The sequence below is a fragment of the Myotis daubentonii genome, chromosome 8 (genome assembly GCF_963259705.1).
Source record: "Myotis daubentonii chromosome 8, mMyoDau2.1, whole genome shotgun sequence".
Taxonomy (NCBI): domain Eukaryota; kingdom Metazoa; phylum Chordata; class Mammalia; order Chiroptera; family Vespertilionidae; genus Myotis; species Myotis daubentonii.
The window spans coordinates 70,610,590-70,632,689 of record NC_081847.1 but is presented as its reverse complement, the minus strand read 5'-3'; the positions used below and the strand labels follow the sequence as shown (position 1 = coordinate 70,632,689).

The following is a 22,100-nucleotide window of genomic DNA, read 5'->3' as shown; positions in this document are numbered from 1 at the left end:
ACAGGGTGTCCCCAAAAATGAAATCAATATATATTTCAAAGAGGAAGAGAGAGGTAGAAACTTCAGTGATGAGAGAGAATCATTGACCGGCTGCCTCCTGCAATCCCCACACTGGGGATCGAGCCTGTAACCCAGGCATGTGCTCTGAACGGGAATCAGACCGTGACCTCTTGGTTCATAGGTCCACGCTCAACCACTGAACTATGCCGGCTGGGCATGTTTACATACACTAACAGCTGATAGCTCAATTGATGTTTCTTTCTTTTCAAAATTTGAATTAATAATTATTCAAAATGTGTATCCATTCTTTTGGGACACCCTGTTTAAAGCAGGAAAGGGAGATTGGTGGGGTAGGGTGTGAAGAGAGAAAGAGGGAGAATAGCAATTTAAAATAATGAGTTAAGGAAGTTCTCAGGCCGCACCCCCAACACAATGAATCAAAATCTCTGGAGACGGGTAGCACCCAGTAATGTGTTTCAACCTGACTTATGCATGATTCTGATCCACTAAATTCATATGGGGTTTTCTTTCTTTCCAATTAGGTGCTTTAGACATTCAAAGATAAGGATTGTTTATATTTTATTAATATTGCATGATTTTAAAATTTTCTTTTTACTGCCCTATTGAGCTTCCTGTACTCTTAGTAGAGGTATCAAATAGGAAAATGCGGATTTGTAAGTGACATCTGGCAAAGAAAGAACAGCCCATTGAGTGAAGAAAGTATTCTGAATAATCTCACTAAGTTTAGAGAAAGGCGTGTGTCAGACTAGCTGTCGTGTTTCCCTCAACAGTCTCTACAGAGACTCTCAGTTTCCTGGCAGGCACTATTTAATTATGGAAAATATATTCTCTTTCTCCCTGGGAAGGCAATTGCTATTTTGAAATGAACTTTTTGCCCAAAATGGCAAACAGGGAATAATCTAATCAAGAATGGCAGGATGGATAGCCACTTGGCCTGGAGGTCAAACCCTCCCTGGAATTAGCTACAACAATCAAGATTTATCTATAAGACTGCGAACAAAGACCACTAGGGGGTGCACCAAGGAAGCATAACAAAATGCGGAGACAAAGAAACAGGACAAAATTGTCAATGGAAGAAATAGAGTTCAGAACCACACTTTTAAGGTCTCTCAAGAACTGTTTAGAAGCTGCCGATAAACTTAATGAGATCTACACGAAAACTAATAAGACCCTCGATCTTATATTGGGGAACCAACTAGAAATTAAGCACACACAGACTGAAATAACGAATATTATACAGACGCCCGACAGCAGACCAGAGGAGCGCAAGAATCAAGTCAATGATTTGAAATGCGAGGAAGCAAAAAACATCCAACCGGAAAAGCAAAATGAAAAAAGAATCCAAAAATGCGAGGATAGTGTAAGGAGCCTCTGGGACAGCTTCAAGCGTACCAACATCAGAATTATAGGGGTGCCAGAAGATGAGAGAGAGCAAGATATTGAAAACCTATTTGAAGAAATAATGACAGAAAACTTCCCCCACCTGGTGAAAGAAATGGACTTACAGGTCCAAGAAGCGCGGAGAACCCCAAACAAAAGGAATCCAAAGAGGACCACGCCAAGACACATCATAATTAAAATGCCAAGAGCAAAAGATAAAGAGAGAATCTTAAAAACAGCAAGAGAAAGAAACTCAGTTACCTACAAGGGAATACCCATACGACTGTCAGCTGATTTCTCAACAGAAACTTTGCAGGCCAGAAGGGAGTGGCAAGAAATATTCCAAGTGATGAATACCAAGAACCTACAACCAAGATTACTTTATCCAGCAAAGCTATCATTCAGAATTGAAGGTCAGATCAAGAGCTTCACAGATAAGGAAAAGCTAAAGGAGTTCATCACTACCAAAGCAGGATTATATGAAATGCTGAAAGGTATCCTTTAAGAAGAGGAAGAGGAAGAAAAAGGTAAAGATACAAATTATGAACAACAAATATGCATCTATCAACAAGTGAATCTAAGAATCAAGTGAATAAATAATCTGATGAACAGAATGAACTGTTGATTATAATAGAATCAGGGACATAGAAAGGGAATGGACTGACTATTCTTGGAGGGGAAAGGGGTGTGGGAGATGTGGGAAGAGACTGGACAAAAATCGTGCACCTATGGATGAGGACAGTGGGTGGGGAGTGAGGGCGGAGGGTGGGGCGGGAACTGGGAGGAGGGGAGTTATGGGGGGAAAAAAAAAGGAACAAATGTAATAATCTGAACAATAAAGATTTAATTTAAAAAAAAAAAAGAATTGGACATTTTGAGAAGCTCTCTACAGTGTATTCTCACGAAAGATTTGCATCTTCATGCTTACAAAGTTCAATTGACTCAAGAACTGAAGCCTACTGACCACACACAGCGAATAGAGTTTGTTGAATGGATTATGGAACAACAAAAAAAAAAAAAAAAAGAAAAAAAAAAAAAAAGAATGGCAGGATGTAATGCTGACAGAAATCTTTATATTTTCATCTGAAACTCAATACTTGTTGCAATTCTAAAATGAAATTGCCTCATTTGCCAAGTTAAAAATGCAGCATAGATTTCCTTTAATGTTTAATATATAGAGAGATTAAATGTAAATAGGTACTTGAGAATACAATATTTTCTAAAATTGGCATTTCATATTCTCTAAACAGACTGCATTTTTGGAAATGAATGCTACTTTTGTGAGAATTCAGACCCTCCCATTTTGCCATTTGTAAAGCCACCAAAAGCTGTAAACTTGAATCCAGTTTGACTCATGTATCCTCCAAAAATACACTGTGAGATTTTAGTCTAAGATGCCTGGGTGCCTAGAGTCATGAGCAAGACAGATAAGGCTCATGCTCTCCTGGAGCTTAAGTGTGCTGAGGGAAACAGACATAGAGTCAGGTCCTATATCAGTTTGAGTAATAATAGTTTAAAGAAAAAAGGGCGATGACCGGATAATGTGAGAGGAGGCCTTGCGGGGGATGACATTCAGCTAAGACCTGAACAAAGACCAAAGCAAGCCATGGGAGACTGGTGGAGGGACCAACAGTACACAGGCCCTGAAACAGGACGTGGTGGATGTATGTAAGGAAGGAACGAAGGCCACTGTGGCTGGAGCAGAGGAACACAAGTTAGCAGTTACACAGCAATAATCACAATACATGTGAATGCGTTAAAATCTGTTAAAAGACAGAGACTCTGGCCCTAGCTGGTTTGGCTCAGCCTGGATAGAGCATCAGCCTGCGGACTAAGGGTCCCGGGTTCGATTCCGGTCAAGGACCCATGCCCAGGTTGTGGGCTTGATCCCCAGTAGGGGACGTGCGGGAGGCAGCCAATCAGTGATTCTCTCTTGTCATTGATGTTTCTATCTTTCTCTCCCTCTCCCTTTTTATTGATTTGAAATCAATAAAAATATTTTTTTTAAAAAGACATGTAAAATTAAGAGTCATTATCTTTGAGGAGAGGAATTTTAGTTGTTTTTACAGCAAGAATGTATGGCTGTATTAACATATTACTTGCTTAAATTTTTAAAAAAGAGTGACACATATGTTTTTTAAATTCTTAGATTTTCCTCGTTTTAGTCTAGAGTTAGTCAGAGTGTCTGCAGATCTAGATGAACCACAGTACTTTTCAGTGTTATTAACTTTGCGAGTATTGTTGATTATTAGTTCTTGGTATCCTCAGATTTTGGAGTGAGTTTCCTATTTATTCAAATGAAGTTGTTTCCAGGTTTCTTATGACTTATTCTATAATAAGAGTTGCTAGTAGCTAGCCCCCACATATTAATTCAGTTTAGTCACTGAAGTCCTCATGTGTGCTTTGTATGAATAGGCAGGATTGCAAGGTCCTTGACAGCTGGGATTTTATTATATTCATCTTTGTATTCCTAACACCTAGTAGCAATTGCCTGGCTTAAGGTCAGCACACTATTTTCACTTAAACTCAGACATAGTCTCTGAAGTAAATCAACAAGTGCAATCACTGCTCTGAGAGAGTTCATAATGTAGCAGAAAATGTAATAAATTAGTTTTGATACACTGTGCTAATAACAATAGCTTACATTTATTGAGCATTTACAATGTGCGAGGCATTGGTCTAAGTCCTTTATGCATATAACTCAATCCTCACAATCATCCCACGAAGAAAGCAATGTTATTATTGCCATTTTAGGATGAGAAAACTTGAGGGTTAAAGGGAGTAGGTAATGATTAAGTTTATACAGATAATAAGTGGCACAGCAGGGATCTGAACCAAAGCAGTTGGCTCCAGAGCCCATCCTCTTAACCACCTATGACCTCTCTCTAGGCCAGCGGTTCTCAACCTGTGGGTCGTGAACAATGAAAATACATCCTGCATATCAGATATTTAACATTACGATTCATAACAGTAGCAAAATTACAGTTATGAAGTAGCAACGAAAATAATTTTATGGTTGGGGGTCACCACAACATGAGGAACTGTATTAAAGGGAGTCTAGGCTATTTTGGCAGATTCTGTTCATAAAGTGCATATAAAAAGTGCAGTAGGAGGCCAGAAGAGGGAACAAGAACCCCAGGGAAAGCATCAGGAAGTCTCATTTGAAGGGTATTTTGAAAGATGAATAGAAATTCTCGAGCTAGAGAAGGAGGGAAAGGGCATTCTGGGCAGAGAGGGACGTGTGACTGTGGAGGCGTTGAAGAATGTGGAATGTGAGGAATTACTGAGAAACTGTATTTGGAGCATGTGGGCGTGGGTAGGTGTGTGAGGAAGGGGGGCAGAGGGACTGAGGGAGAGACCAGACCCTTCAGGTGAAATAAGTGAGTGCCCCAGTGTGCCCTTATTTTTGCTGGAAACATACAGGACTTGTTTTAGATTTTTTCTTGGTGAGTCAGAGAAATTAAAAGTAGAATTCTAATGAAGCACAAAGGGCTAATAACCTAAAGATCTCTCTGAAGTTGTGTGATAATGGCCCATGAGGCTATAAAACCATTAAACTCTTAATTCAAAATTAATTTGATAAAAGAACCTGAACAAGATTGATTGATTGGATTCCCTGGGTAGTTATAAAGTTATAAACCACTTATAGTTTTTTGTGGTAAGGAAGGATACATTTTAGCCCTGAGTTTTCCCCAGGAGGCTGATAGTCCCTGATTTTATGTAACTTTATCTTAACCATCCTTTTCTAGATTGGGGCTCCAGATATGACGGTGATGTAGAGATTCCTTTGGGTTTTTATAAAGAAGTTTTACTGAATTATTAGGACATAAGTCAATTACTTTTTTTTTTAGGTTGTACTTTTTGCTTTTGATTATACACTTTAGAAATTAGACATTTGGTGGGAGGTGAGATTATTATTAACTTATTTATAATTTAAAATCATGATTGCTGCAGGTGCAGAGATGCTTCATTTATTCATGTTTAAATTAAATATTCCTAAGGATGCAACTTTATGTTTTGTGGGAACCCAGGTATCTATAACTTGAAATTTTTATCTGCCGTCTTTTAGAAGCAAAAGAAACATTCCCAAACATTGTCTTTGAATTTATGGTCCACATTTTTCAAAATGAATTTTTAAAAATTAGTGTATATCCTTAAATATCCCAGCCTCCATTGGTCAGGTAGAACCTAATGAAGTTTCCACTACTCAACAATAACAATCATCAACTCATGACTAATCCTCCACTTCTAATATTCCCACCACTTGATTATTCTGGAAAAAAAATCTCTGGCATATTTCACTTTTAAGTAATTCCATATGTATCTATAAAGATCTCTTTAAAAACCATAACCACAATATCTTTATTAGACCTTTAAAAATGAAGAATAATGATTCTTGCCCAGTTGGTGTGGCTCAGTGATTGAGCGTCGATCCATGAACCAAGAGGTCATTGGTTTGATCCCCTGTCAGGGCACATGCTTGGGTTTCTAACTCAGTCCCTGGTAGAAGGGAGCTGGTCCGTGATGTTTCTCTCTCATCAGTGTTTCTATCTCTCTGCCTCTCTTCCTCTCTCAAAATCAATTAAAAAAACACAAAAGAATGATTCTTTAATGCCATAAAATACCTACAATGTCAGTGTTCAATTTTCCCCAGTCATCTCATACTTTTTTTTTTTACAGTTTGTTTGAATTAGCACTATGCTGTAACCAGCTGAGCTAACCAGCCAACCTAGTTTGTTTGAATTAGGGTCCAAGTAAAATTCATACATTCAGTCAGTAGATAGATCTCTTAAATTGCTTTTAATGTATAGGTCTCACACTTCATGCCCTGCACACACACCCACTTCTTGATATCATTGAAGAAATCAGTTCTCCCCTAATGTATTCCCACACTCTGATACTGCTAATTGCATCTAAGTGGTCTGTTTAATATATTTTTTAAATTTCTTGTAGATTTGCAATTTGATCTAGAATAGAAGTTCTCAGGACCCCTTCACGCTTTTAAATGTTATTAAGGACCCCAGCAATTTTTGTGTATGTAGGTTATATCTATTGATATCTAATGCATTAGAAATTAAAACAGAAATTTTTAGAATTTTATTAATTCATTTAAAAATAGTAAACTTGTTATACACTAATATATAGAACATATTTTAAGAAGAATAACCATATCTCCCCAAATAAAAAGAAATAAGTGTGAAAAATGACATTATTTACATTTTTTTCAATTTGTATTTTTTAACACATGACAGCTAGATGGTCATATCGCTTTTTACATTTGATCTATTGTAACACATTTTGGTTGAAGTATATGTAGAAAGTCTGACCTAAGAAATATAATTGGCCCTAGCCAGTTTGGCTCAGTGGATAGAGCGTCGGCCTGCAGACTGAAGGGTCCCAGGTTCAATTCTGGCCAAGGGCACATGCCCCGGTTGTGGGGCTCGATCCCCAGTAAGGGGGCGTGCAGGAGGCAGCCAATCAATGATTCTCTGTCATCACTGATGTTTCTATCTCTCTATCCCTCTCCCTTCTTCTCTGAAACCAATAAAAATATAGTTTAAAAAAAAGAAATGTAATTGGGTAAGGGAGGAGTAATAGCCTTTTCAGATAATTGTGGATATTCTTCTTTGAGGCTACACTGAAATTGAACTGGTAGTTTCCTAAAGATTAGTTGCAATCTAGAATCTAAAACTATATCAATGAGCTTTTCTTATTCTTAATATTAAAATCTATTCATCTGTCTTAAAATTTTTTTAATTTAAATATAGTTGGTATACTATATTATGTTATATTATTTTCATGTGTACAATATAGTGATTAGACATTTTTATACCTTACAGTGTGATCACCCCACTAATTCTAGTAATCATCTGTCACCATGCAACATTGTCATAATAATATTAACTCTATTATTTTATTATTATGTTACATTAAATCACATCTTCTTTATCCATTTATCAATGGACATTTAGGTTGTTTCCATATGTTGGCTATCCTGTATAATAAAACTCTAATAATTCAAATCGACCGAATGGCGGAACTACCATGAGAATGACCAGTCGCTATCATGTGCACTGACCACCAGGGGACAGACATTCAACACAGGAGCTGCCCCCTGGTGGTCAGTGCGCTCCCACAGGGGGAGTGCCACTGAACCAGAAGCTGGGCTCATGGCAGGTGAGCGCAGCGGTAGTGTCAAGAACCTCTCCCGCCTCTGCTGCAGGCAGGCAGTAAGGAGTGAGGGGGGCCTGGGCTGCGAGAACCCTGGACTGCAAGAGGGCACAGGCTGGGCTGAGGGACCTCCTCCCACAAGTGCACGAATTTTGTGCACCGGACCTCTAGTTGTAAATAATGTGGCAATGAACATAGGACTGCATATATCTTTTTGAATTTGTGTTTTCATTTTCTTTGAATTAATACCCAGAAGTGGAATTGCTGGGTCATATGGTGCAGCTATTTTTAGTTTTTTGAGGGATCTCCACTCTGTTTTCCATAGTGGCCCCACCAATTTGCAGTCCCACCAACAGTGCACAAGGGTTCCCTTTTCTAAACATCCTTACCAACACATTACTTGTTGACGTTTTGATAATAGCCTTTCTGATTAGTGTGAAGTGGTACCTCATTGTGGTTTTGATTTTCATGTTTTACACTTTGAATGAACTTTTACTCAAACATGATTTTGTAATATTATGCATTGGCCATTTAGAAAATATTGGTTCCCTGAGTTACCTAGATCTTCTAAATGTTGGCCTACTTTATTGTACAATACTAGAGGCCCAGTGCACGAATTTGTGCATGGGTGGGGTCCAGCCCGTCCCAATGGGGGGGAGGGGGCGGTCAGGGGCGGGGCCAGCCAGGGGGAGGGGCTGTGGGCGGTTGGCCAACCGGCCCCATCCCCTGGTCCAAGTCCCGGTTGAACTCTTAGTCAAGGGAGGGGACAATTTGCATATTAGCCTTTTATTATATAGGATTAAAAACAATCACATTCCTTGAAATTACCACCAATCTTATCAGAAAATTTTCTAAGTGTCTGAGTAAAGCTCTATCAAGCTCATAATAGTGGGATTCCGAAATTCTAATTTTTGTTTGAAAGTTTGAATTTTATCACTGGCAACACAGTTGTTTTTCTTGAAGTGACAGCTCACCTCAATTAGTTCATTTTTGTGAAAATGCCTGCCAAATACTCAAGTCTGAATAACCACAGTCTGCCAGTCATTCTTTCAAGTGAAAATGGTGTTCCATGAAAAAAGTAGCTAGTTTATCTTACAGCTCATTTGCACAAGGGCTGTGCCTTAAGACAACCATCATATTTCAGTTTGCAGCAGAAGCACTTTATGCAGACTTCCTATTTCATCACAGATACTATTAAAAAGACATATACTCGCCGAAACCGGTTTGGCTCAGTGGATAGAGCGTCGGCCTGCGGACTGAAAGGTCCCGGGTTCGATTCCGGTCAAGGGCATGTACCTGGGTTGCGGGCATATCCCCGGTGGGAGATGTGCGGGAGGCAGCTGATCGATGTTTCTCTCTCATCGATGTTTCTAACTCTCTGTCTGTCTCTCTCCCTTCCTCTCTGTAAAAAATCAATAATAAAAAAAAAAAGACATATACTCAAAGGTTGAACTTGAATAAAATTAATACTTTTTTACTACTTCATCAAGGATAGTTCTAAGGGAATTTCTTGTTGTTATTATTATTATTATTATTATTATTATTATTATTTAAATATATTTTATTGATTTTTTACAAAGAGGAAGGGAGAGGGATAGAGAGTTAGAAACATCGATGAGAGAGAAACATCAATCAGCTGCCTCCTGCACACCCCCTCCTGGGTTATGTGCCCGCAACCAAGGTACATGCCCATGACCAGTATCGAACCTGGAACCCTTCAGTCCTCAGACCGACGCTCTATCCACTGAGCCAAACCGGTTAGGGCTGTTGTTATTATTTTTAATGGAGCCTGTGGTCATGAGGAATGAAGTAGCTACAAGTACCTTGGTGCCACTTCTTGGTTCATACTGAGGGGCTGCCCACTATTGCTTTTGTGCCATCAGGGTAAATGTCAGCACAATAGAAAAAGCAAGTAAAGTCTTAGTAATAATGTGAAAATAGTTGGATCTCATGGGTTCTTTAAGAAGGCATCAAGGATTTCCCAGGGGTTCGTAGGCCACACTTTGAGAATTGCTGATTTAGAAGCTTGATCAGACTCAGGTTCAACTCTTTTTGGCAAGAATATTTCATAGGTGGTATGTGTACTTTCATCAGGAGTTTCAAAATATCTGGATACATACTCGTTTTTTGTGTGTGTAATGAGGATCATTGCCTACATGCATTATTTTGTTAGAGGTTACAAAATGGTGATGTTTGATCACTCTCCATTTACCAACTGAAATACTTTAATAGTGAAGCACTTCATTAATTATGTAGCTATCACATATTATATGTAGGGAAAACAGAGTATACATATTTAATTTTTCCCCTTTATTTACCAGTTAAAATAATGGGTTGGTTCCCTACCATCCTCCAAGGATAACCACTGATTTTGTTTTTATCATTAGGAATTAATGGATTTAAAAATATTTGGTGCATTTCGATACTTGCAGTTAGATTTAACTCCAAAAGTTTTTTATAACTTCTTCTTCTTTTTTTTAATATATATATATATATATATATATATATATATATATATATATATATATAGAGAGAGAGAGAGAGAGAGAGAGAGAGAGAGAGAGAGAGAGAGATGCTTCTGGCTCATCTTGCTCATTTCCTGTTTCAAACTTGGAAACAGCCTTTTTTTTCTTCTTTTTCTTTGTTCTTTTTTAAGCATTATTGAGATAGCATTGACATAGAACATACAAGTTTAAGGTGTGCAACATGATGACTTGATACATGTATATTTTGAGAAATGATTACCACAGTAAGGTTAGCTAATACCTCCATCCCCTCACATAATTACCTTTTGTGTGTGGTGATAACTTTTAAGATCTGCTCTCTTAACAACTTTGAAGTATGTAATACAGTGTTGTTAATTATAGTCATCATGCTAACATTAGATCCCCAGAAGTTATTTATCTTTTTTTGTTTTGTTTTTTTTAATATATTTTATTGATTTTTCACAGAGAGGAAGGGAGAGAGATAGAGAGTTAGAAACATCGATGAGAGAGAAACATCGATCAGCTGCCTCCTGCACATCTCCCACTGGGGATATGCCCGCAACCCAGGTATATGCCCTTGACCGGAATCGAACCTGGGACCTTTCAGTCTGCAGGCCAACGCTCTATCCACTGAGCCAAACCGGTCTCGGCAGTTATTTATCTTATAGCTGGGAATGTGTACCCTTTGTCTAACATCTCTCCATTTCCCCATCCCCAGTGTCTGGCAACCACCATTTTACTCTGTATTATTTTGAGTTTGTAGAAATAGCCTTTTTTTTTTTTTTTTTTTTTTAAAGGAATTCTGGTTCTTTTATGGGAAATGGTACTTAGAGACCACAGTCTGGGTACAAGGTGTATTCACAACAGTTAGGTCATTTTTTTTAGGCCTTTTCAATGTATGTTTATGACAGAAAGTTATGTTTATTACAAACTCATGAGTTCTGATGCTGTTTCTAGTACAAGTTGAATATCATAGGGTTTCTACTTAACCACATTGATCCTACATTCATAACTCCTTTTCCTCATACCAAATAAGTCACTTTCCAGGAACACCAGTATAATTATTCATTTGCTTTATATCCCACAATAAAAATGTTAGCATCATAATCACAATACCAACCCTTCCACCAACAAAAATTACTAAAAACAATTTCAGATTTGTATTGCAATTCTCTTCGTCCTTAGGCCATATCCTAGTTGAGATGTACAGTCCAATTACTATATGTTAAAGTCACTTGAAATAATTTCTATGTATGTGGTTATGCCACAGACTTAATATGCACATAATTTTTTGTTTCACTTGCTGTTTTTAGTTATTGCTTTTATTACTCCACTTTATAATTATATAAGCTATGTATGGTTCCAAAGGCAGACTTAGCTTCTGTCCCTATTCTTTCTACTCTATCTCCTCCCTCTTTTTTTGTTGTTACATTTTGGTTTTATTCACACACACCAACATACAAATACATGTATATTTGTACTCCCATTTTTAACTAAGCAACAGTATACCAGTACTATACTCACTTCAATCTACCTTTCTGTTTTCACTTAACTTTATATCCTAGAAATCTCTTCATAGCAGTACAAAGAGATAGTCCTCATCGATGTACGGTCGTTTATTCAGCTAGTCCTCTGATGATATGTTGTTTGTAGTGGTTTTAAAGTTGATCTCTTCATAAACTTATTTTTAAATAGAGAATGAAACTTTTATAGTTGTTACCTTTGTTTTTTAAGGTTATGCTTTAGCTTTTTAGTTTTGAGAAGCAAGTTAAGCCTGTAGAGCTTTTTATCTTCCTTTTTTTTTTTTTTTTTTTTGTAGTTAATGCTGCTGATGGTGATGATGATGAGCAATGAGTAGATTTAGTCAGAGGTATCTCTCTGCCACAGTCTGGTGGTGTTTATATAAACTAAAGAGACTAATTTAGTCATAACACCTGTGTCACAGAAGCGTGACTAATCACTCTCCCTGTTAGATGCCTCAGGTATCAACATGCTGCCAGGACAGTATTAAGGAGGAAGGAGTTCCCTGCAGGCCCGGAATTCCTAATTGCTGTAATCAGAACCCGAAATTTCTTAAGTTTGAATCTCATTTCCACTAAGGCAAGAATTGCTTCAGTTACTTTAATTTTGCTAAATTTGAAGTCAGGAAAGAAAAATGACTTTTAAGTTTTATATTATTTACTCTTCATCAGTCAGAAGGCTCCAAAGGCTCAAAGATATTTTAATGTAAATCAATTAATCTAGAAAGCAGTTTTACATTTTCTGCTGAGAGATGAATGTAAATGATTTTTCTTATTGTTGAATCAATAGCCACAACTTTGAATTGTAATCATTCACCCAGACATATCTTTTCACTCTTTTTCCTTTTGAGCTGTCAAATATACTTGCTTCAGTCTTTCTTCTCACCTTCACCTCCCATTTTTTTCTCATATGGACTCTTTTTTTAAAAAATATATTTTTTATTGATTTCTTACAGAGAGGAAGGGAGAAGGATAGAGAGTCAGAAACATCAATGAGAGAGAAACATCGACCAGCTGCCTCCTGCACACTCCCCACTGGGTATGTGCCCACAACCAAAGTACATGCCCTTGACCGGAATCGAACCCGGGACCCTTGAGTCCGCAGGCTGACGCTCTATCCATTGAGCCAAACCAGTCAGGCCTCATATGGACTCTTGGTAGTTCAGTATGTTCCTGGACATGAAATGTTAACACAGAGAAAAGATTTATGCCAGTTTTCTCTCCCCACCCTCTCCAAAGGAAGAATCTCTATTAGAATTCTGAAAGTAGTATTTGCTTTTGTAGCTTCATGCCTTTGAAAGAAAAAACATGATGTGGAACTTTTCTCATTATCTGAGATACTAGAGGCCCTGTGCACAGATTTGTCCAGGGTATGTCCAGCCCTTCTCACTCAGTCCCGATCGGGCTGATCTGGGCGGCTGGCTGGGGAGAGACCATGGGAGGGCTCCAAGGCATGTCCGGCCTGTCTCACCCAGTTCCAATCAGCGGGACCCCAGCAGCAAGCTAACCTACTGGTCAGAGCGTCTGCCCCCTGGTGGTCAGTGTGCATCATAGAACTGGTTGAACAGTCGAATGAACGGTCAGACAGCATATTAAGCTTTTATTATATAGGATATTGTATATATCATTTCCTCCCAAATCCTGATGCTCTACCACTCAAGTGAAATATAACAGAGCTGAGCTTCTCTTGTCTTTGACAACATTTGCTCCAAGCACCTATAATTCTGAATGGGAGGCATGTCTCTTGTCCTTTCTTCTCACTATTGGAGTTTGATGCTGATATTACTGAGACTTTGAGCTGACAGTGGAAGGAAGAGAGATATTGAGAAGATGATACAGACAGAAAAAGGCTAATTGATGGTATTCCCACTGAGAAAAAGACACAGCTCAGGGTGTTGGTTGTTTTTAGACAGGAACGTGTTAGGTTTTACATTTGTTTGTTTTTTTTTAATTTATTTTTTCCCCAATATATTTTATTGATTTTTTACAGAGAGGAAGGGAGAGAGAGAGAGAGTTAGAAACATCGATGAGAGAGAAACATTGATCAGCTGCCTCCTGCACATATCCTACTGGGAATGTGCCCGCAGCTAAGGTACATGCCCCTGACCGGAATCGAACCTGGGACCCTTCAGTCCGCAGGCTGACGCTCCATCCACCGAGCCAAACCGGTTTCGGCTAGGTTTTACATTTGTTTAGAAGTTCTTATAAAGTTGCAGCTGGGTCAGCTTGTAAGGAAATATATTGTGCCTCTGAGTAGCTAAGTGATTGCTGTTTTGGTTGAGGCAATAGTATGCCTGGTAGTTAAGATCACTACAGTCAGGCTTTTAAAGTCCAATCCGAGTATATTTGGGCCACTTTGTTCTCCTCCCTGTGCCTCAGTTTCTTCATCTGTAAAATGGAGGTAATACTGATTCCTATAGGAAAGATTCTGTGTGTGTGTGAGAATTAATGTAGCAATGCATCTAAAGTGCCTTAAACATATCACAGGCGCTTTTCAATGTTCACTTCCTCCTCTTTCCCTCCACTCTCCCCTTCTTTCTTGAAACATTGTCCTTGGAGCAGATTTCAATAACTTAAACCACTGCCCCAGTGATTGCCATTCACTTAACCAGAGATCCATTCCCAAAGGAAACTTGTTCCCTGGACTGCTTTACAAACTGTCCTTAAAAAAAAAGGAACTAGAACCCAGAGTGGTTGTGGGTATCATTTTTAGAATTTCCCAGTGCTTGCTTGATCTCCCTTACACCTCTTTTCCATTGAGTTTTTTCTTCCTACCCACCTCTCATGACATAAATTTAATGTTACTGATAGTTTTCACATCTTGAAGCTATCACACTACTCCCATTGCAATGCATACTTTTTGCCAATAGATGCCACCCTCTCACTTCTTGTGAGCACAGTCTCTGGTGTGGCATTTCTTTAGGTGAAGGAGAGGTTGCCGCTATGCAAAATGAGTAGTAAAATTACTTCATCTGCCTGAAAGTTGGACATCACATGAAGTGAATTTCATTGAAAATAGGGGGATACCTTGTAACATGGACCAGTAGAGTGAACATTAAATTATGCCAGAAGAGGGGAGCATGGCCTTGCATGAGTCACTCTCCTCTTTGAGTTTCATGTTTGTAGTCCATGAAAATCAAGCATAATATACCACTGTCCTACTTTTCCCAAAGGGTTTGAGGAAAGATCAAATGAAATGGAGGTTGGGGTTATTTTGAACCAAGTTTGTTCTAAATCCTACCATTTAGAATTATGGTAGAATTCTACTAGCAGGGAATTATTAAACTGCTTCTGTTTGTTTTTGCTTTTTTGGTTCATTGTGTATTAAGTATTATTATTTATTGTGTTATTATTATTTCATGCTTAATTGCACCTTTGTAAAGAATTATTAGATCTTTTAGCAATAACAAATAATTCAGAAACAGGAGAAGGCCAAAGGAGCAGTTAAACCTTAACTTCTGCTATGCTTTTTGCTGCTGATGGTAATACTATCATCACATTAGGGTGATATAACATTTAATATTGTTAAAGGTACATACATGTTTCGCTCCTTTATTTTGGTGATGCTTACAGTGTTCCTGTGAGGGAAGCAAAGTGAGGTTGCTTATCCTTTATATGGTTTGAGGATCTGAAGTCCAGAGACATTAAAAGTCAACTTCCTGCTTAGTGTCAGAGTCAGTTCTGGGACCCAAATCCTCAGGTTGCTTCCTGCCTCTGGTAACTGTTGGGTGTTTTGTCACTAGGAACAAAGCAAAATAAACTGATCTTGAGCTCCAGGCACATACTAGGCACTTAATTAATGTTACAAAGCAGGTAAAAAAAAAATCATCTATATAATATGTCATGGGGACTACAGTGACCAGGAAGAATGGTGTCAAATGTATTGCATCTTACTGGGAATTTTGTAATATTAGAGGAGTATTTATTGTTGACTTAAATTTTTTTTCATGCTTTATACATAAGGCAGATTGACATGCTTTATGTTTCATTAATTAATTACATGGATTATTCCCCTTGTTGGAACAATTGAGTTGACACCCTCTTTTGATGTTCTTTATTATTTACTTTGCAACTATGGGTTTCATAGTTATTATGCTGTTGTTCAGGAAATGTCATGCTAACTGAAAAGGCATTATTGGTTTAAGAACACTTTTGGTTTTGTCCAGATATAACTTCTGTGGAAACAAAGGTGTCTGTTAGAGAGGAGTCTTAATGGCTGAAGCAAACATTTGCTATACGCTCAGGTGAAATCTGTCACAGGGCGCCTGGCAGTCTCATCCAGGCTCTTATTCCAGAATGTTCCCCTTTCCTACCCTGTTATCTGTTCAACCGTAGCTTTTCTTTAAGTTTACTTTTCTTACCATTGTAATAAATATTGCATACTTTTAGCAATCTTCATATTATTTGCTTATTATTTTGTGTGTGTTTTCTCCCCCTACCCTTTATTTTTATTATTATCTTTCTGATTAAAACACCTACCATCAGGTCTACCCTCATGGCAAATTTTTAAGTATACAATGAAAGATTGTCACCTATAGGCACCTGCTGTGATGTAGATCTCTAGGACTTGCTCCTCTTGTGTACCTGAAACTTTGTACCCTTTCACTAGTAGCGCCCTGCTTCCCCTTTCTCTTGTCTTATTTTACATTTTATTGGCAGGGATACTTGCTTTCTTAAGGTTACAGAATTTGAGAAGAAGATGGTGAAAATAGCAATTACTGAAATGTGTACATGGTGGGAACCCATGTGCCTTCTTCGGAAAATTTTTCAAATCTTTACTTTCTTTTTGTAATATCCATTCATCTGAGTGTGTAGGAGCATGTTAATTAGTTTATAAATTTGGTAGATGTGAAGTTTAAGTCTTTTTCCCATTCTTTGGTTAAATGTTAGCAGAAAACATTGGTTGGACCTGTAATGTTGGGAATCCCCTCGATCAGAGTTGGGTGCAGCGTGTAAAGCATTTAGCAAAGTGCCTGGCAGTCCTACTCTGTTATTAATGTCCGTTCCTTTCAGAGTGACAGCTCACATAAAGTTGAAGAGAGCAGCAGATTGGGAAACAGACTCAGCTCTGACAGTAGCTAGCTTTGTGTCCTGCAGCAGGCCACCTGATCTTCCCAGGGCTCTTCATTCTTCATCTGCTAAATAAAGGGCAGCTTAAAAAGTCTTAAGAGCCCTCAAACTCTCAGTCTTTGTTTGCTAATCTTTAAAATGGAGATAATACATACCTGTCACAGGGGTTATTTGAGCTTGAAAGAGATAGCCTGTGTAAAGCATATAAAAAGACTCAGTACATGTCAGGTTTTCTCCCATTCTTTTAAAATGCATGGAGGTACTTTGGACACCCTGGAGACCAAAATGAGTGCAGAAGGCCGTATAACATACTGACCCAGAGCCAGATAGACCTGGATTCAATCCTGGCTTCACTATTTATGAGATCTGTAACTCTAGGCAAGTCACTTACCCTAGAATGAAGATAATCATATTTACTTCAGGGTTATTGAGAAGATTAAATTAGAAAATACTGCTAACGTGCTTAGCAGAGCACCTGACACATAGTAGGCATTCACTAAATCTTATTTATGTGTGTAATACTTAGGTGGGAAAGATGAACGGTCAGAGGAGAAGAGTTGAAGATAATGAGATGGGCTGCCCAAAACAAGAGAAGTTGGAGGCAAGCCCAAAACTTATCTCACAGTTTTATTGAGGGCCCTACTGAGGCAGCTCCCTCTTCCTAGTTAAATGTTGTTTGCTTTGAAGTATTCAATACCTAAAATGAGCTTAAAACCCTTCTTTATTTACAGGGTTTACATATCAAACCTACAGATTCAAATGGATCTTTTGTGTTTTCTCATATCAGATTGGCTTCCCTTACATCTGCCTGGGAGCTGTAAGACCTGGAAATTTCCCATATTGATGTTTTGATCTGATGATGTTGTTGTTACTATAAAACAGTGTGTGTGTGTGTGTGTGTGTGTGTGTGTGTGTGTGTGTGTGTGTGTGTGTGTGTGTGACAGAGAGAGAGAGAGAGAGAGAGAGAGAGAGAGAGAGAGAGAGAGAGAAGAGAGAAGAGAGAGAATGAGAATGAATGAGAGGAAGAAAGAGACAGACCAACAGAGACACACACAGCCGCACTGGGAGCCATCACCTGTGTGCGCCCCTGTTTGCATAGCTGAGCCTGCACTGCACACACATTGGATGGGAAGGTGGCCGGCTGCTGGAGGAAGGGCAGGGCAGACTCAGATCCGCTTTACAGACCCATCAGTCACTGCCACTTGCTTTTTAAAATTTTTATTTATATTCCTTTTTTAAAAACTAAACTTTATTTTGAGATAGTCATAGATTCACATGCAGTTGTAAGAAATAATAGATCCTGTGTACTCTTTACCCAGTTTCCCCAATGGTAACATCTTGCAAAACTATAGTACAGTGTCATAGCCTGGATATTGACATTACTTCCTCAAGACAGAGAACGGTTCCGACACCACAAGGGCCCCTCTGTTGACTTTTGTTAAGTACACGCTCCCCACCCCATTCCCTAACTCTTAGCAATCTGTTCTCCATTAATGTATCTTTTGAAGTTTAAGAAATCTTCAGGGCATGGGGTTTAAGATGAGGTAAAGTCAGGAAATTTAGCGAAGGGCCTGTGTTCTCCCAAGTGCTCGTGTTCCCAGATACGGCAGGAAGTTATTTTCACACGCTGGGAAGAAGCATAACCATTCCAGATTCAAGTGGAGGTTTCCTACGTTTGAAGTGCTGCTGAGACTGTAATTATAAACGAGGATGAGTTAACATGTGATTAAATACCATACACCATCTGTCTCATCATCGGAGGCAATTCTCTGCCAGCTTGGTGAATGAGGCAACAGCTGTCCAGAAGTTGATTGCTCAAGGAATGTGCTTAACAACTGGTACTATGAATTCAGCCCTTTGTGTGAGAATTTTAAGAAATCGAGTTCCTGGTATTTAGTCAATATGTGTAGTTTTACGTACAGTTATATAAAGGTTTGTGATGTGGAGGAGTTCTCCTTTTTTTTTTTTTTTCATCTATCTCTGGCTTCCTATCTTAGTTTTGTTATTACAGAAAATGAAAATCCCACAGGTAAGCCTCGTCCCTAGTCCCTGACTACTGGCCTTCCACCACAACACTCTCCCCCGCCCCCCAACCCCACCCCACCGGGGCCCCTACGTTCTGTACCTGGGCCTATTAAACAAGGTTCAGTGATGTAGCTTCAAGGGACACTCAGTGTCGCATTGGATGACCTCAAAGGTTTCATCCAATCTTGAGTCAGTGATGCTGCATCAGTGAGCTCATGTAGCTACTCAAATGTGATAGATGAGCATTCAGCATTCACAGTAAGGAGATGCTCCTGGGCTGGCCGCAGAGACCAGGCAACAGTACTTTTTTCATGGCTATGGATTATATATCTAAGTGTGTGTGGCGGGAGGGGGGGGGGACAGTTGGCCCTGGCACATACCATTTTTGCAATTTAAATTACTGAAATGGGTGTGAGCTCTCCAGTTTACCACAGATCACACCACTTCCTGTTTACTGTTTTATAACTGGCCTGTTGAGCTCATTTGTACTTTCTCTGCCACTCCTGGAAACATTTGCACTGTGACCTCTGATTTAACTAATCCCCCAAATCTTGGACATTTAGGTGGCCTTCAGCCTTTTAATATTAAACATTGTTTTAATACCATCTTTGCATGATCTGAATTAATTCCTACAAGTAAAATGCGTGGGTTAAGCTTTACAAGTTTGAAATTGTGATATGTATTATTAGATTTCCCTATTGTTTTTGCTGTTTGAATTGCCAGTTTGTGTGATTTATCTAAATTAAGAGAATTCTTATTTTCCTTATAGATTGACACTATATATGGTGTCTTAACTGTTCAGATATTTTTAATTTTTATGTACTTTGATTTTGCAGTTTTTTCTTTGTGGTTTATGGAAATTTATGCCTGTTTAGAAGATTTTTCCCATCCCACAATTATAAAAATATTAAACTTTTGTTTTAGAATGTGTGTTTTTTCTCTCTCTAATATTTATTCTGCCTGGAATTTGTCTTGGTGTAAAGAGTAAGGTAGTGCCTGGCTGGCATGGCTCAGTGGTTGAGCGTCAGCCCATGAACCTGGAGGTTGCGGTTCGATTCCTGGTCAGGGCACATGCCCAGGTTGCAGGCTTGGAGGCAGCAAATCATCTCTCTCAACATTGATGTTTCTGTTTCTCTCTCCCTCTCCCTTCCTCTCTCTAAAATTAATAAAAACATTTTTTAAAATCTTCATGATCATAATTTGGAATTGAAAAAGGAACAAACCCAAAACCAATAGAAATAATTTAATATAAAAAAATTATAAGGTAGTGATCCAACTTCATATTTTTCTAAACAGCCAATTTTCCTAAAAACCAACAATTTTTAATATGCATGGTGAATTTAGAATTACCAAACCTTGATGGCTTCTAGTATCTAAAAGTGGCTTGTTTTTATAGAAAGTTTCCACTTTAAATTCTGAGTTTCAGTATTTTTCTGCTTTTAATACCTCTAGAAAGGAGCTGTGAACAGAACACCATATTGGTTTTGGCATTAACTTTAATGCATCTCAAATAGGCTGATTCTACAGAATTTGATCCAAAGTACTTCTGTGTCTTAATGCCTTTTTGCCAAGCAAAATTGATTATTTCTAACCAAAGGCCTTCAGTGCTGGACTGAAAAAAGTGTGAGGGGTCCTCCTAGGCTGTGGCAGATTATGTAATTTGGCATCAGGTACAATGCTTTTTATTTTTCCTCTTAAAAGTTTCTTTCTATTCTCTAGCCTTCAGTGGTCAGTGCCTCCTGTTGTTGGGGACTTTTAGAGGTGTGGCAGGGAGAAGGCAAATTCAGAAACTTTCTGTCCAAGTCCTAGTATTGTAGCTCTAAAATATTTTCTTTTTTTCTTGGCAGTTTAATGAACAGCTATGAGAAGTCTTTCTTTGACAGTTATTCCTAGCCTTCTCTGTATTGTAGAATTTAGCCGGTATATTTTCACCTGTAGTGCTGTGTGATCACAGAGATTCTCTCTATAACTTTAATTAGAGATGCTTTTAGTTCTCCTAATTTAAAAATTTACCTGAGTAGCTTAGTACCTTGGCAGATTCCTCTTGTCATATTCTCCTAAATTATTATAGTGTCATTTCAACTAGATTTTATTATTGAGATTTGTTTTTAGGTCAAGTTTGTAGACAAGAAGGCAGATTCTACCATTGTCGTTGAGAAGAGATATACATAATGGTTAAAACCACTAGAGTCATTCTGTTGGGGTTCATAACCCATCTTCTCCACCTATATGTCACTTGGCTAGTCCTCAGTTTCCTTACCTATCAAATATGGATAAAAGTCACATCTGTCTCATAGGACTGTTGTAAATGTCAAGTGAGATAACGCACGTAAAACACTTAGGACAGTGCCTGGCCTGCAGTAAGCATTTAATAAGTGTTATTTTTCGTCCTCTTTTTTAGTGTTGATTTGCTCTTCTAGGATGTTGCAATGCTGGTTTCCCCTCTTAATTGTAAAAAGAATACATGCCCATTGTAGAAAGTTTAGAAATCGAAGAAAGCTTAGAGAAGAACATTTCTCCTACAGTTCCACCACCCCCAGCAATAATCGCAGTTTACATTTTAACATATTTGCTTCCAGTGTTTTATACTTATATATTATTGTACATGTATATCTTGTAATATATTTAGATATTACCATTTGAGGTCATTCTATATGTGTAATATGGTGTCTTGACTTTTTCACTTAACATATCCTAAACATTTTGTCATGTCATTAAAAACATTATACAATCATTAGTTTTCATGGTTACATAATAATAATCCATCACATTATATTATTTTGATTGACTTAGTCATTCTTTTATTTGGCAATTAGTGTTTGGAACTTTTTGGGTTGGTGTTAGGTTGCTTTTAGATCATTCTAACTTAATAGGCCAGGTTTTTTTTAGGAGTTGAGCCTTGTGTCTGCTTTTGAGATTGGTTTTTTTGTGTTGACTGTGTGACTTAAGCTGGGATTTTAAATGTCTGACCCTGTATTCTCAGACTTTTGCCTTCTGTTCTGGACTATCTCCATACTTATTTGCTTTTCAATCTTTCTTTGGCGAGTTTCTTTTCATAATCCTGTGCTGGAAGAAAGATGAATGGAGACCAGGATTAGTATTTTGGTCTCTGACCCTGCAGTGCCACGTGAATGCCCAGGAACTAGCCAGAGTAAACACCAGTTGCATGTTAATGGATCTTTACTGAGTAACCATGCCGAGAAGTTTCTAGTGAGAAGACTGTCCTAAATTGTTCTTGACAAGGTATACTATTTTTGTTTAAAATTTCTTGCTTTTCCTATAAAGCTGGGTTTCAAGTATGTTAAAGCTGAATTCATTTGTACTTGGGATATAATGAGACCTTGTGCTTTTTACTCTCAGAAAACCAGCCAAGAACAGCAGTCTGAAAAAGACATACATATCCAAAATTGCCAGGGAAACCTGCTGT

General features: G+C 38.3%; 1 protein-coding gene across 2 annotated transcripts in view; it reads left to right on the top strand.

Annotated features, from left to right (window-relative positions):
- The window catches only part of STK4 (serine/threonine kinase 4), a 90,372-nt gene that overhangs the window by 48,017 nt on the left and 20,255 nt on the right, over window positions 1-22,100 (top strand). Inside the window, exon 11 of one of the 2 annotated variants that reach the window (XM_059706964.1) lies at window positions 11,624-11,668. The exons of the other annotated variant lie outside the window; for it this stretch is intronic. Coding sequence (XP_059562947.1) covers window positions 11,624-11,653 — 30 coding nt within the window. The 3' untranslated portion in view covers window positions 11,654-11,668. Of the gene's footprint in view, window positions 1-11,623; window positions 11,669-22,100 lie in introns of those variants that run through there. 2 annotated transcript variants of the gene reach the window in all.